General features: G+C 41.2%; 1 protein-coding gene across 1 annotated transcript in view; it reads left to right on the forward strand.

The window, feature by feature from the left end:
• The first annotated feature begins 1,728 nt into the window (after positions 1-1,728).
• Positions 1,729-16,477, forward strand: part of CD109 (CD109 molecule) — a 69,944-nt gene continuing 55,195 nt past the window's right edge. Inside the window, exons 1-3 of the mRNA XM_058836581.1 lie at positions 1,729-1,861; positions 2,193-2,353; positions 15,740-15,768. Of these exons, the coding sequence (XP_058692564.1) occupies positions 1,779-1,861; positions 2,193-2,353; positions 15,740-15,768 (273 nt within the window). The 5' untranslated portion in view covers positions 1,729-1,778. The remainder of the gene's footprint in view (positions 1,862-2,192; positions 2,354-15,739; positions 15,769-16,477) is intronic.

The raw sequence follows: 16,477 nt of genomic DNA on the forward strand, positions 1-16,477 counted from the left end.
GATTCCTTTATTGGCATTTTTGTAGAAGAGATCAAATACATATACCAAAGTATCTTAAACTAGCAAGCCCCTAGGCGAAAAAAAGGAAGATGGGAGTCTACAATACTGTTGCACAACTGGGCAAAATCTATGACATTTGCAAGCATTCTCACTAATGAACTTTTGGGCTACATTCACAGTAATGAATTAAACAGTAGCAGAAAATGTTCTTGGGACTGGAAACTGATAGTCTCTACCTTCAAGTTGACCATGGTATGGTTTTGCTCTGGCTACGGTGTACTCTTGAACAGTTTGCAGTGCCGTTTGGGGGTTAGCATAGACCACACCTGATAGGAAGTTGGGATGTAACCACCTTGTTTTGGAGACTAAGAGAGCTGATGAGTATTGATAGGTATGAGTCCCAATTTGGCTCAGTGCCAGGGAATGGAGACGTATACTCTGTGTAGCTTTGCCATCTGAGGCTGGGGCTCTTGGGATGCAGTGCTACTTGTAAGCTCTTTTTCTCAATCTCCAAGAAAAGGAGTGGCAGTGACTGTTCATCTTCCCTTGCTGTTTCCCACATATAACAAGGAGTTACTAAAACCAATAGCAAACATCTCCCAAACTTTGCTTTATTGTGCACCTTTTGCAGGTGAGGAGCTGCCAAGACAGACTTTGCAAGCATCAGTTGGTTGCTGTACTGTCACCCCTTCCCTAGTCTAGAGAGATGGCACTGTCATTTCTGTCACCACAAAGACTGGTGCTCCAAAAAGAATCAGCAGAGGTATGAAAAACCAGAAAAGCAAATGTAAAAGATGTGAAAAGACTGCATGATTTCCTGGCATACAGTTAGAGCACAGTGTTATGCACATTACTGTTCGTATCTAATTTTCATAAGAACATAGCGTGGTGCTTCTGTTTAGGACTATAACTGACTGCATTACGCTGTGTACCACAATGCAAAAGATGCTACTCCAGCACTTTTGAAGGGGCACACATCAAGAATGTGGTATAATTTCTGAATCTATTAAACTTGTCTTGCAATGAAACGATTTGGAGAAATCAAATATTAGATGTGTCTAGTCTACAAAGTTTAATTGAACATGCTAAAGGAACAGAATCTTACCCAAGCTGCTTCAAAAGTGTACTTTTTGAACTATGAAGATAAGTTAAGATTTATAAATAGGTATGACCGTTTTTTACAAATATTGGGACAGTCCAGCCAGAAGTGCATTTACCGATCGGTTCACATTTAAGTAGCTACGAGGCTCCTTGAACTTCTGCCAACATCCTTCTCCCTGTTCAGACCCAGAACCGTCCCCGATTCGCCTCCGAGCCCGAGCCCCAGGCCAGCGCTCCTCTGCGGGCTCTCCGGGTCTCTCCAAGTCGATAACCGGGCAGCTCTTTACAACAGACTGCCGCTCTGCTCGGAGCTGCAGGTAGGAAACATTGCTCTCGATGCTGCTTTTGTATGGTGTTGGGTTCTGAGAATCCCACCCGTTTCCCAGCTGCATCAGCCCCAGGATGTGGGAGCGATGGCCAAGGGAAGTGAGACACAGCCGTGGGTATCTCTGCGTACACAGATGTGTGTTGCCGCCGGGCCGCCCACCCCGGGCCGGCCCCGGGAACGCCCCGCGGGTGCTCTTGCGGCTGCCGCCGGGGGAGCGTGCCTGGCGCTGGGGCAGCGGCGGCCTCTCCCTTCCCTTCCCCGCCCGCCAAGGCGTCTCCCGCCCGGCCACAGCCCCGGGCCCGGCCCTGCGCACAGCGGCGGACTCATCGGGCAGCGCGCACGGAGAGCTATGGCGCGGTCCCGCGGCGATGTCTACTTCTTCTTCCTCCTCCTCCTCCTCCTCCTCCTCCTCTGCAGCTCCGCGGCGGCCGGGTACGTGGGGCTGGGGCGGGCGGGGGCGCGGGGCACCTCGCCTTCCTTCCCTCCCGCCCGGCACGGGGCTGCGCGGGGAGCGCAGTGCTTCCCGGAGCTCCCGGGCGCCCGCCTGGCAGCCGGTGCCGGGAGCGGGCAGAGCAGCGCTGCCCGCGCACCGTCCTGCGCACCCGCAGCGGCCGGGGGTGAGCATCACCTCCAGCCTCCGCGGCGCAGAGCAGCAGAAGAGATTGGCAACATGTGTCGTACGTCTTTATGTGGACGCGGTTACTTTTTTGAGAGTGTGTTTCACTCCCTGTCCTTTCTCCCTCTTCCCGTTTGGACTTTCCAGACCTACGTTCCTTGTGGCAGCTCCCTGGAACATCAGGCCTGGAGCAAACTTGACAGTGGGGGTAGCTCTGCTGCCAGACAGCCCAGCACAGGTCACCGTAAAGGGAGAAGTGATCAGAGATAACGAGACCATCTTGAGCCGGGAAATGGTCTTTGAGAAAGGTAAGAAAAGGCATGGACTTGGCTTGGAAGTATTTCAGTTTGCCCTCTCACAGGAATATTTTGTTCCTCCCAAAATATCACAGCTTCTAAATGGTACTAAAATAGGAAATTTATTTTACCAAGTAGGAGTCGCTGTGGGAAAATAGCCTGTACACCGTTGGCTCTGTTTGGAGTTGGACAACTGAGCTGGGTATGAGTGATTGCATGGGTGAACTCTGTGAATAATCAAATCTGTAAACTCTGAAAATAATCAAATAATAGCAAAGTGATGGATGTGAGATTTCTGAGGAAGTACTCTGGTCCATGTAGTGTGGCCACTGTGGAAGCAGAAGCATAGAAGTTCTGTGCATCTGAAGAAACAAGAATTTTTAAGGACCGGAAACTGAATTGTGGAGAGGCTGGTGGTTGAAGATAAATAAATATGAGAAGAGACTGATTCAATCTATGTCGTCAGGCAGGGTAGTGGATGTGGTGGGAATTCTGAAAAGCTGAGATCTCCTGGCCAATGTTCCTTTTCAGCAAGGTCACCTAGCAACAGAAGCATAGAGATATCCTACCTGAGATTTGTCCTGATGAGAAAAAAAATATTTTGTATGGATAGTCCAGCTTTCGCACTGTTCTTACTATAAGGCAATATAAATGACATCTAGACTCCAGCTTTTTGTTTGTTAAAAGTAGAAAGTCTAAGGTTCTGAAAAATCTACCCCTCTATGATGCTCTTTCTCTACTGCTTGTGTAATTCTTCTGTTAATATCTTACAGTTAATGTAGATGCCTTAATTGGAAGCACCTTCATTTCAAAGCCTTAACAGCCTGTAGTGAAGATTGAGGCTTTGAGTGAGATGGAGTGCATTTAATCAAATCAAAAAATTTTGATATAGAAACAAAACAAACCTAAACTAGCCAGCTTTTGTTGTTTTCTTTTGAAAGACAAAATTTAAAAAAGAAAAATTGTCTTCTCCTTTTCTTCCTCTAACTATACTGGCTTTTATTTCCTGCTTCTGTTCTGCTTTAACATAGAATTCAGTGAGCCTTGCATGAGTTTCAGCCTGTCTGTTTTTGTCCTTCTTGACATTAAAAGCCAGACAAGAAACTGGTAATTCCAGGCTTGTGAAAATATGTGTCTGTCTATCTTCTGAGCACACAGAATAATGCTTGACACCAGAAGCTGCTGAAGTCAGAGTGAACAGCGGGATATCAGGAACAGGTGGCACTGTATCAGGCTGGATGCAGTGAGGAGAAAGGATAAATGCTGTAGGGAATTACTAACTTCTAATATTTTCCAGTCTTTCAAATATATGTTTAATTTTCTATGCTTTTTTACTTGATAAGTGAAACAAAAAACAAAAAAAGGTTGCTGAGCATACCGTGTATTTCCTCTTACAAAATTCTTAAGATTTAGTATGTGGCCATCAATTTTTTTCTAGTCAGGTTATATAACCTGTTAGTCATCTGTTTTCTATGAACAAATATGTAAGCAGAACTGTTAAGGGCCCAGCAGTAAGGGAAATGCCCTGTAAAAGAGGATATAGTCCTGAAGACGTGTATCCAAAGGTGTTACAGGTATGGATCACTTCTGACTCAGAGAGAAGCAAATGCAGCTTCTCAGAATTAGAACATAAATATTTAAAATTTTCATTGAAGAACACAACAATCTTAAGATAAAATATGAAGTGGTATTGTTATAGTTGAGCTTAAACTGTGACTAAAGGAGGACCAGAGATTTTATCAACCCAGCTGTTGCAGTTGAAGGAAAAACCCCAAGCATATCTCCAGGCACACAAAATCTTCTTTAAATTACATAATTGCTGCATATATTAGTGCCCAGAAAATGATGGTTTATCTGTCACTGAGTACCTACCTTGGTTAGACTGTACATTCAGTGGCACTGTTGCCTGAGCTGGCTCAATTATGCTCTGTAGTTTTCTTTGCATGGTGACAGCAAAAGCAGGGGATTAACTGCTCTGAGAAACTGATCTGACTGAAAAATAAGGTTTTTATTTTGTTTGAATAGTTTTTTCAGGCAGACAGGTCCCTTGGTTCAGTGTGCAAACATTTGTGGTGATGGAACTGAGTTGGAAATTGGATGCTGGAGACATAGCACAGGCTGAGGACACAGTTTTTATTAGGGATGTTTAATCTGACAGGCCAAGTTCATTCAAGTATCTAAGTGTAAAAGGTATTGCGTACCTGTCTGTCAAATACTTCTGCAATTGCCTTAAATTAACAATTATGCCTGGTTCCCTAGCAGCAGCTTAATATGGTACATGTAGTGGTCTAAGTTTCTGAGTTAGCTCCATGAGAGGACTTTATTGTATCAGAGACATGTTTTTTTAAAATTTCTATAGTATAATTCTTGCTTTGTTAAGAAATACAGTGTTTGCCCTCTGATGGTTGATAAAACATTTACTATTTAATATTACTGGAAGTGGAATTTTGATACTTGAGTGATTCTTGGGCAGTTGTCTGTTAGAGAAACACTTCAGCAGTGGAGGTTGGTTCCCATCATTATTGTGCTTTTTTTATAATTAAGGAAAAATAAATATTAATAAGTGACTAGAGAGTATTTGGAGTGAAGGAAAAAATGTGCGTGCATATGCATTTGAAGATATTTTGGGCTTGGCACAATATTCCAGAATCTAAATGTACTGTACAGGAAAGGAGATGGTTTAGGACCAATATTGGGTGCAGAAGTTAAGATAATTACATTTAATATAGTGAAAAAACCCACCACAACTAAATGTTTGCAAGGGGGAGGTTGCTTCTGCAGGTAGATTTTGTGTGAGCAAGCACAGCCCAAAAAAATAGAATGCGTCACCAGGAAAGAATAAGTTTCCATTGCCTAGAGCAGACACCAGGAAAACACAAAGCACTAACTAAAGCTGTTTTTGTGTACTGTACCAAGCCTTGACACACTTTCTGTGGAGATGCAGTATCAGAAAGATCCTCACCCTGATTGAAAATGGCTGCAGAAGGTAACAATGGCTTGTGTGCAATTGGAGCTGTTGGGTTTTCTGTGTCAACAATAGCAAAAAAGAAATTATGGAAATAACAGATGGACAAGTTAAATTCCCTGCATGAATAACTTGATCTTTAGTGATTGCAGTGAAGGGTGACTCCTGCCATGCTTATTTATCCTGTCATTGATAATAAAGATGTAATATGAATTGGCAGGGGATGTTTTTTTTACAGGGTTTGCTACCCAGACATTGCTGTGTGTGTTAGTGTGTGGGAAACCTTATACCTTAATTACGAGAGGTTCTGAAAAGTATTTTCTGTGTTGGTGCTAAAATGATCTGGAAAGAATAAGTAGTGTATAAGTTGGAAAAAAAAAAAAAAGTTGTTTTTTCAGAAAAGCCTCTATTTGTAATGAGATGTCATCATTTGCCCAACAGCATGAATGTTTTTAATTCCAAAGAATAAGATTCATTAGTTAAAGCTTTTGCTATAAAAGGTACAACGTAATGTATTTGAGGCATGGTGAGTGAGAATTATGTGAACTTACTGAAGAATTGGTTTATTGTAACATGCATAGTTTGTAAATTACTTGTACGTGTTAATTTATGCTGCTTTTCTGTATTTACAGAGAGGGGTACACTTGTTAACAGTGGGTACTGTGCTAGAACATGGTAAATACTCAGCTAGGATTTATGAAGTATGGTAGTTCGTGAGAATGTTTGTCAAGCTCAGACATGTAGTGATCCTCCACAGAGACAATGGAAAATCTCCTTTTACCAGAAAGCATGTTTTACATACTTAATAATATGATTCTGACCACATCAGTATGAGAAACAGTGAGAAACACTAGGAATAGTATGTTGTAAAGGAACACCTCAATGGAAATGAATGGCCTAAAATCATCAGTCCCTGTTAATAACCTTGAGTTGTCTTTGTACCTTATGTCAGGATAAAACGACTGAGTTATTGGTGTCTGTGCTGTCTGTGCTGAAAATCTGTGGGCTGGAAGATTTTGCTGGCAGTTTAGTGGAACATCTTCTTTCTGCCTAGTTTTTTTGTCAATGCCTAAAAAGCCAAACAGTGAGAGAGCAGGAGTTGCAGCAGTGATTTTGCATCCATAACCTCCATATCCAAAAGTATGTGTGGCTGTGCCTTGTGAAAAATAAGTTGTTAAATAGTCAGCACATGCACATAACCTATGCAAAATCAGAATGAAGGAAATGTTTTGGGGAAGGAGGTATTGGAGCTGGACCCAGAGACAACTGAAGTAGTAGAGAAGAAGGCACTCTCTTATGGGCTTTAATATTGCTGGAGTACATAAAAGAAAAAATCAAACCCAAAAACAAAAGAGAAGAACAAAACCCAAAAGGTTTCTGTGCCTGTTGTTGAATTCATCCTGCTAACAGACCCATTAAGTTGTTTGCAGAAAAATGGGAGTAGCGATCCTATCCAGTACTTGAGCCTTGTTTTATTGTTTGGATGCTGTTTGAGATTTGAGGAAAGAATCCTTCTGTGACTTTAGGCTTAATGTGTTGGTGCATGAGGTTTTTCTGGTCACCATGTTCTTCGTTGACATCCAGCTGAGGAGAGTGTGGCAGATTGAGCACTACAGGCTGTTTCACAGTGCCTTCAGAAGGGTGGGATAAAACAGAAATGCAGACAGTGGAGCGACTCATACGGATGAGGGAATATTACATGTCCAAGTGTGCAGTTCCCTGTTGCAGCTGTGAACTGGAGGAGCTTTGCAGCTTTTAGGAAAGGGAGGGGAGAGAAGAACAAACTAAAGGTTATGAATTAGGGAAAAAAGAAGTGATGACAATAAACAGGAATTGGTAGGTAACATGCTATTAGAAACAAGAAGGGAGGAAAAGGGTGAGAATTCCTGAGGGATTCATAATAAAAGTATAAGTACGCATTAGTGGAGCAGAAAGGTAAGAAATAAAGTAGCTAAACACAATCTAAACTGGCTGAAAAAACAACAGAAAGAAGGAAAACCATAAGTAGAAACTGTAAATGAGATCATGTTACTAAGGAATTTAAAGAAGTAGCATGGCTAAGAAAGACAAAACTGGTAAGGCCAAGCCATGAGTAGGAAAGAATGTGAAGGATAGTAAGGCAGGGTTTTTAAATTCCATATTGGTAGCAAGAAAGCTAGCAAAGGATGTGGCTTGCTACTCTGATGATTAATGATGCTGAGAGGCAGTAAGTGTTTAGTCTTCACTATGACGATCAACTGTCATGGAAAAGGCTTAAGAATTAAGATAACAAAAGGGGAGGAACAGTTTAGAGTACTTTAGTCTTGGGTGTTTCAGCTTGGTAAAATTGCCTCTTGAATATTTAGGCAATTGACTGAAATAATTTAATATCTGATGGTGAGGTTTTGAGAGCATGAGTGAACAGAGAGGTTCTGGAAGATTGAAAACCTACAGAAAAAATGTGTTGCACTATGCGTTGGCAAGGGTTGTAGGTGGAGAAGAAGCAGGATTTTGTTATATTTTGATTTTACTAAGGCTTTTGATAGTCTGGAATGGCACTTAGATAAGCCAGCTGGGGAAGCAGAGAGATTTGTGTTTAATGTTTGTGGATGGGTGAAAAATAGTGTTCATCAAATAAGTCTAAGTGGTTCACTCTCAGTTTGGAAATGAGTTGCCCTGAAACTGTATTGTTCAGTATGATTGACATGAATGAAGAAGGGAGAATGTTTATTAGATTAGTGAAGGGGTGGTAAGAACGCTGGGAGAAAGGATTAGATTTTTAACACATTTTGGCAATACCAGAAATGTTTAGGGCAAAAACTGGAGTGTGGTTTGATAGAATTAGTACATAGTTCTGCTTTTGTTGACAAATAAAGGAACATTCCTTTATTGGATGGGAAACAAGGTGATGCAGTCTTGCAGAAAAAGGGACATGTGTATAGGGGGGTGATGGTTTAAAGGTAACAGAAGGAGAAGACTTGTAAGTTATACTGTGGTGCTCAAAAAAAGAGGGTAAACATTGTACTCAGCGATACACACAGAAGTATTTTCTGTATGCTATGAGAAAGTGTTCTAGTAATCTTCACAGCCTAATTAGGCATCCTGGGGAATGCTGTGCTTGATTTTTGGCACTCATCATGGAGCCCATGAACCAACTGGAGAAATGCCAGGGAGGGCAGAGGGAAAGATCTCTTAGGAGAGGGAACTTTCTCTCAGGAGACAAGTTCAGACCTGACAGAAGAAGATGGGCCTTCACATGAGATGAAAATAAATTCCATGGGACTCCATGTCCCAGTTGTTGTGGATGGAAAACACGATTGCACAAATTCACAAGACAGAAGTCCATGAAGGATTGGCCCACTATAAAGACAGATTGCATAGGCTGGGAGGAGCACCCAAGGAAGGGTCACTGTGTACCTGTTCACTTCTTACACTTTTCAGATGTCTGTCCTTGACCGTTGCTGGAGATGAGGCCTTAGGCCAAGCAGGCTTTGGTTTGCCCTGGAGTCTCTTAAACATTCTGGAAAGCATCTGAAGAGAGTTGGGAGGAACTGGGGTGAAGTATCAGAAGTGTGCTATACACCTGCTATGTACTGTTAGGTATTAAAAGCAGCTTTAAGGAGAAAAGGGTGGGAGCTAATAATGTATGGGTCTACGGTGATTTCCTTAGCGGTGTGTAGTTAGAAGGAGATCCAAACTGAAGTACTGAGTTACAGAAATACCTGTGGAGGCAGCAAGCAGTTGGGAAATGAATTTCTGGTCATACAGGGGTGACTTCTCTTTACATGAGACCCTTATGATTATCAGCACGGCAGTGTTGCTGGTTTCCATACTGTGCTATCCATGACTACCTGTTTGTGAAGCCAGAGTTGAGATCCTGTCAGCAGAGACTGTATAGCAAGCGTCAAGGGATGATGCTGGTTCACCTAGATTCACTGCAGTCCAAATAAGTATGTGTATAGAAAACATAGTTATAGTGAGAGACCGCTTCTTCAGCTTCCTGGAGGTATAGCTGTAAGGTCCAGGTGCTTATTTTGTGTGGCTAGGGATTTGTATTGACTTTATTTACAGATGAAATAAGTCTCTGGTAGTATTTTTATATATTCAACTAATTTTATTGCCTCAGAAAAGTTATGTGACTTTGTCATCACAAACTTTGAATGTGTTCCAGAAAATGGAAGAAAATCAATATGAGAACAAGAATTCTTTCACTCCCTCTAAGCAGAATTTTCAATGGATTCTGAATGCGTTATTTGCAGTGAATGAGTTTGAGAGGTGGCTTGACTTTGAAATTTTGCTCCAGTTACAGCAAGTGATGTGATGAGGCTGGTATTAATACTGCCAAATGCCTGGCATGTACAGGCTAAGCTGTATTTTGTCCTAATGTGATTTTCCTGTGTTTTAAATTGGAATAAAAGCTGCAGCTGCTTCAAATTGCCTTGATAGTGTCTTTGTGTTTATTTCATGGCCATCAGAATGCATAGTAATGATGGCCAATAGTGCCTTGAAAACAGGATGTGAAGATGCGTGAGTTTGTGTGTTTGTGTACAGTCACCAAGGGGATGAAGTGTATTTCACGTTTAGTTGTGTAAAGGGCTTAAATCTGAGATTATTCTGAGTTGTCCGTATAGTTTCACCGACCGGATCTGATGTCAAGAAAGTTTCCTGTGTAGTATTCAAAAATTGCCCTCCTAACAGCTGTAAATTTGTAATTCATGGCAGTATAGTTGTTATGGCATGGTAGGCAGTGGTAATGTCATATGCCTGACAAGAAGTCTGTGATTGGCTCTTAAGTTTGTCTGGGGAAAAAGTTGAAAAGAGGTTGTACTTGAGTTTAAGCAGTGATAGTGCCTGGATAGCTCTCAGAAGGCCTCTGTTTAAAAAGATTATTTAGTTTTGGAAATATGAAGCTGTTCTGTTTTCCTACCCAGTGTGCAGTATCTTAGATAAACCAGAGAGTGTTAGAATTCTAAGTATTGTGTTCTTGCAACTGGCCAGTCTCTGACTACTCAGCTGAAAGTGGTAATAATAGTGTAATCCATGGAGTGAGTTGGTTGACTTTAGAAGATTGAGAGAATAATTAAATGTCTGAATTATGCTTTAAGTCTAAAAAGGGCCAGTCAGCAGGAAACATGCTAATTGCTTGGGGAAGGGATCATGGATGTGGCAGGGCTAGAGAAGAGGTTCCCAGCCATCAGCAGTATCTGTTGGTCTGAGAGAGTGAGTGATGGTGGTTTTCCTCTAGGGTAGATCTGACAATGCTGACAAGGGAAAAGCGGCTGAATCAGTAGATGGGACATGCCAGGGGCTACCATGATTCCTTTGCCATGTAAGGCAGAAAGACACAGAGAGTGCTGTGGTCAGGGGGCAGAGAAGAGGAAAGTCAGTGCCTCTTCTGTTCATACCTTCTGGTAAATCTGCATCTGTTCTGTCCTGGCCAGGAGATGTTTCTGGATGTGCTATGGCTGGGTTTCTCCCACTCTTCTGGTCATGGAATTAGGGAAAAACTTTTGTATTTAGGTGGAGAAGGTTTTTTTCCTAGTTGTCAGGGAACTATTCCTACACTTCCCATTGCAGATTGAAGCTGGAACTTGCTAGCAACTGCAGAGTTTGACCAGACCCTTAGGTGATAAACTTTGGTCCAGTTTAGATTATTCCTCCTACATCTTTCTTCATAGGCAGCACTGCTACCTTGCCTCTCTCTCCACCTTTACAATTTCTGAGTGCTTTTATCCTCCAGGTTTGCAAAAACAACTGAAAAGGATAAGGGGTGGAAGAATAGGGAGGTTAGGAAGCAGCTGTGAGGGAAGTGTACGTAGTGCTGGCAGGCAGGGTTTAGGAGGCTTTTTGGAGCAAGTTATACCCCTTTGCTACAGGCCTGTTGGCCTCATTTGGCTTTGGATGTCAGCCCGAATGCTGACGTCCCCTGGCAATCTCTGTTGTATGTTTCAGTGCTGCACTGCCCCTCCTTCTGTCATCCTGGCCAAACTGAGCCGTAACAGCCGTGGCTTAAGCTCTGTATTTTGGGCTAGTTGTGTAAATAATCAGTGCTAATTTGGGTGATAGCTTTAGCATGATAGATGAGTATAACATATTTAAAGCAACCTATCAACAGACTTGCAGGTCTTTGAAGAATAACTGTTTTTCACTTCCTGGACAGCTTAGGCCTTGGTATTACTATTTTATTTTATTTTATTTTATTTTATTTTATTTTATTTTATTTTATTTTATTTTATTTTATTTTATTTTATTTTATTTTATTTTATTTTATTTTATTTTATTTTATTTTATTTTATTTTTTTCACAGAAATAGAATATATTTTGGACAGGAATAAAAACCTGGAAGGACACTGAAGAACACTAATTTTTATTTATATGATGTGAGTTTTTGAAATTGATTCAGCAGTAGAAAATAACTCCATTTGCCACTGCAAAGAAAACGTTTTTCTGTAAGCATTTCCTAAGTGTGGATATATGAACACAGCTGCCGGAGCAAAGATGTAGCATAATTTCAGTAAATCCTCTAAAGTGATTCCAGTTATATTTTTTCTGTTCTCACACATTACTAAGGAGGATTGAGGACACAGGTAGAAAAGTTTAAGTGAGAAAATCTATAGCAATACCTGCCACATGAACTAGAATGTACAGTCAGTGCTGATTTTATGTAAATGAGAGACTGAAGTACTGCTTTACTGATACATATTGGTACAAGCTCTAGTTCACTGTGCCAAGCCATACAGTAATTTTTCTAGAACATCTGTCCTTTTTTTTGGGGTGGAAGCTAAAACATTTATGACTAGTCCTAGTGGTGTCATCTCAAGAAGGGGTAGCATAAGTTTCTGGGTCTGGGTCAGGCCCACGTAGTGGGAAGAATTTAAGATGCCATTGTTTGTGCAGTTCTCCCTAAGTCTAAAAAAAAATGCATGTGTTTAAGTAGAATTTTTCATATTTGCTTTATTGATAATAATACTATTAGACTGACAAAAAATGGCAGAGTAGAAAAATAATATACTGCTGACATGTCACTCCTACACCGTCTTTGATTCCTCTTCTGCTGGACAATCCTAAATGCCAAGGATTCTGAGGAAAAAGGGACAGGACAGTGTGGCATTTGTTTCCACTGCATTTCCTTGTATTTTCTCAGTGCAGTAGTTATTTAATGAATACAGTACAAGCCTCAGGAATTCTGTGAAAGAAATTCCGTGAAAGAGAGTTTTGCAAATGACAAGGAGAGAGATTTCTTTCTTGAAGGCTTATGTGACTTCTGTTGGGATTTTTTGGTAGTTTGTTTTTTAACTTTCTTCAAGATTAGTCTGGAACAGTCCACTGAATTTTTCATGTCTCCCCCTAAAGCAAAGTCATGATTCCCAGCAGGAAGTATTCCCTAGCTAATCTCTTGTAGCAGGTAGCAGGGACCTGTGTTCTTGCCTGGTTGGTCCCACAGTGTCCCACTCCAGTTGTGCTGGTGTCTGCTGCTGCAGAGAATAGATGGAATGAGTCAGGAGGAAGTTTCTTGTGGTTTGCAGTGCTTGATGTAGGTGGCTGAGCTGTTCTGGGCTCCTTTCTAAACCTACTTCTTCTGCCCAGAGTTATTTACGTGTATTTCATAACTGAAGGTATTCTTTGCAAGGATGTATTGAAGAAGACTGTTGTCATTTTTGGGGACAGTAGATGCCAGACTTGATTGATCTCATGTGGAAGTGTTACATGCTGCATGTGGGTAAAAGTCAGCTGCATGATAAGGAGGGCTTGCAGCAGAGCAGTGATGTGTGCTAGCTGTTGGACTGTGGTTAATTCCTTACAAACCTGAAATTGCTGTATGATTAAATATAACTTTAATTAATTCATCAACTGAACAGAAAAATTGGTGAATTTCCGCTATTCAGCATTGGCATAAAGGAAACGTTTCTGCCTATAGCTCTTGCTTGAGCACGTCCAAAGTCATCCCTAGGCATAGCTGAGCAGATCTCCAGGGAACTGACTGCAGCTTGATAGTCTCTGAGAAGATGGGAAAATCTTTCGTGACAGGGGCATCTACTGCAATGCTAAAGACTTTCAGATCTTCCCAGGCTGCTTGATTCCTAGCAAAATAATTACATAGTGGCATAAATTGGAAGATTACCTCATGCCCTGGAGCCTCTTTTATGATTCTCACTGGCTGGCTGGAAATTAGACAGCGCTCTGGGCTTTATCACAGCAGTCAGGGATAGCACCTTTTCAGAAGGTAAATCCTTTCTGAGTTGCTCAAATGCAACTGTGATATAAATCTCCCTCCTCCCCAAGTCTTTCCCCATTTGCATTACATTTTTACCTAGCTCAGACCTGATGTTAGATTTCCCAGGCTTGGGAACAGGAAAGAAACGCTGCCATAAGATTTCTGGTTTTTTGCATGCCACTTGTTCTCAAAATGTCTTCTTTTTAAAGTTTCCTTTGGCTAGAATTACATCTCTTAGTGTAGTTGTTTGAGCATGGGGTTGTCTGGGAAGATGTTGGGAATAAACATATCAGTGCATGTAGAGGTGTTTACATCGCCTATGGATCAGGTACTCTGCAGGACTTTGCAGTGCCTCTTCTGTAATGCCAAGAATCCTTGGCCAAGTGTGGGGACTCCCTGCCACTGTGAATTGGGGCAGTTTGTCCTCTCCACTGGCTACTGAGAAAAATATTTTGCAAGACACACCTGTCTGGAAAACCTCCAAGGCCCGTGGGGTTGCTCAGAGTTAATGACTGCATGAGATGATTCTCAAGTGGAGAGAGGGATGACATGAAAAAAAATGTAGGTTTAACAGCAACATAAACGCAAAGAACTGTGGAAAGAACTGTGTTCCTTGGACCCAGTATTACCCATGCCTGTTAAGGTTTTGAATACCAGAATGAAGCACTGGAGTGTGCTACCCACAGACTTCATTTGTGGGATGTGAGTCATTTGGTTTAACCCAGTTTATAATTTGAATAGATGGTACATACTGGATAGCGTTTTTCCTTTAGTGCGCTGGCAGCACTCAGGACAACCTGTATTCAGTTCATTGAGATTCCTTCTGTTTGCCATTGTCAAAGGAAAGAATTCATTGACTTCTAAAATTAACATTTATTGAAGTTGAGAGGTCGAGTGATTGCTTCATCTTGGATTGCCTTTAGGTCCAGGATCAAGAAGGACATTAATAAATAAAGAGGTTTTTTTTTTTTCTTTATTCTGTGAAACAGTTGAGTGAAAGATAGGTATAAAGCCATGGCTTTTTAGGAGATACAAAAAGGTCTAAGTGAGTAGAATCAGCAGAAGCAAATTCATGTCAACAGTGTGCCTTGGCAGCCAAAAGGGGGAACCACATACTTAAGGGGTGCATCAAGCACAGCATCACCAGCCAGTCAAGAGAGGTGATTATCCCGCTGCATTCAGCTTTGGTGCTGCTGAATGTCACCGTGAGGACTCTGTGCACTTCTGGGCCCCACAGTTTTAGAAGGTCCTTCAGTGCCTCCAGAGGAGGGCAACAAAACTGGTGACAGGACTCAAAGGCATGTCTTATGAGGAGCAGCTAAAAGCTTTTGGTTTCTCTAGTCTGGCTGAGGGGCACTCCCATTCCTATCTACAGCTTTCTGAGGAGGGGAAGTGGAGCCAGAGGTGTGGTCTCTTCTGCCTAGTATCCAGTGGTAAGAGGTGTGGAAATGCTTGAGAGCTGCAGCAGGGGAGCTTCAGACTGGGCATTAGGAAGCATTTCATTATTGAGACAGTTGTCCACCATTGGAACAGGTTTCCTAGAGCTGTGATTGATGTCTGAAACCTGCCAATGGTAAAGAGGGTTTTGGACAATGCCATTAATAACATGCTTTAACTTTTGGTGAGCCCTGAAGTGATCAGGTCCCTTCCAACTGGAATGTTCTGTTCTATTCCATTCTATTCTATAATTCATGATGTAATTAAGGTAAGAGCTGTGACACTAATGGCCTCATGATGTAATGATTTCCAGGAGTTGAACAGGACATTTATTTGGTTTCTAAAACTATTTGAGGCCACATAATAAGTTACATTAACCCAGATATATTGATATGTTAGTTGCTTTTTCCCTTGGTGACATAGTTCCGTGAGGTTAATTCTGGGTGCTCCTTTGCTTAAGAGTGATAAATCCTGTGCAGGGTGCAAAAATTTTAGTTTTTATCTGGGCTGCAGAATCAATGGAAAATAACTTGGGTGGCATAGGGGGTTAAATGTACCATAAACATGTTTCAGTCTCTGTGAAATGTTCAAGCAGAGAACATGGACAACAGTCCCCACCAAAAAGAGAAGTAATGTTGCTGTAGGTTTGCGTTCATACTTTTGCAGCACTTCAAAAGGTATCTCACATCTTCCATCAACTGTGTAAGGGGGAGGTGCACTGCTCTTCTAAGATAATGTTGATGTTTATGGTAGTTAATCTCACAGATTTCTGACAGTGTGATATTTCTTCTTTTTTGTTCAGATACCTTTGGGACTCTTGTTCTTCCAGTAGTAAGTATTTTTTTCTTTCCCTCCTTCCTCAGAAAATGTTGACTCCCTCTAACTTACCACCCATTGGTGTTGATGATATATTTTACACGTGATCCCAGTTGTTTTCAGAGTCTTGGATGAGTGTTTTTAGTGACCAGTGAATCAAGGATTTTTCAGATCAAATGCTCTGCAGCTTGTTAGAAGTAATTACAGGACTTGGGAGTTGATTTTCAGCATCAACACAAACCATTATAAAACTTGAACACAGAAATTTGATTTGTGTCTTTTTTTACTGGCCGATACCTACATCTGTATTTTAGATACACCATGAAGGCTAATAACAGCTAAAATAAATTGTGCAAAGCAACAATTGACAAATACTAAAATAAAAATATATTTATATACAGTGTTTTTAAGGGTTTGAAAAGGCATATTCAGTGAAAGTACATAAAAAAACACTACAGTGTATCTTAAATTGTGTGTTGTGTATGAATCCTGAATTTATGATCCTGGCTATTCATCTTGAAAACCCAATTTAAAGAATTATGTATTTATATTAGGAAAAAAGTTTTACCAAAGTCATCCATAAGTCTGGGTATTCCTTAATCCAGTGTGTTTTAAGTTCTGATCTTAAGTAAACTGTCTCTGATTAAATAATCTGGAAGTATTTGATAGATGGATAATCAATGACAGTGAGCAGCTCAACATTATGAATATTACTAGGTTGAAA

Source organism: Poecile atricapillus, chromosome 3, assembly GCF_030490865.1.
Source record: "Poecile atricapillus isolate bPoeAtr1 chromosome 3, bPoeAtr1.hap1, whole genome shotgun sequence".
In the NCBI taxonomy this organism is placed as follows: domain Eukaryota; kingdom Metazoa; phylum Chordata; class Aves; order Passeriformes; family Paridae; genus Poecile; species Poecile atricapillus.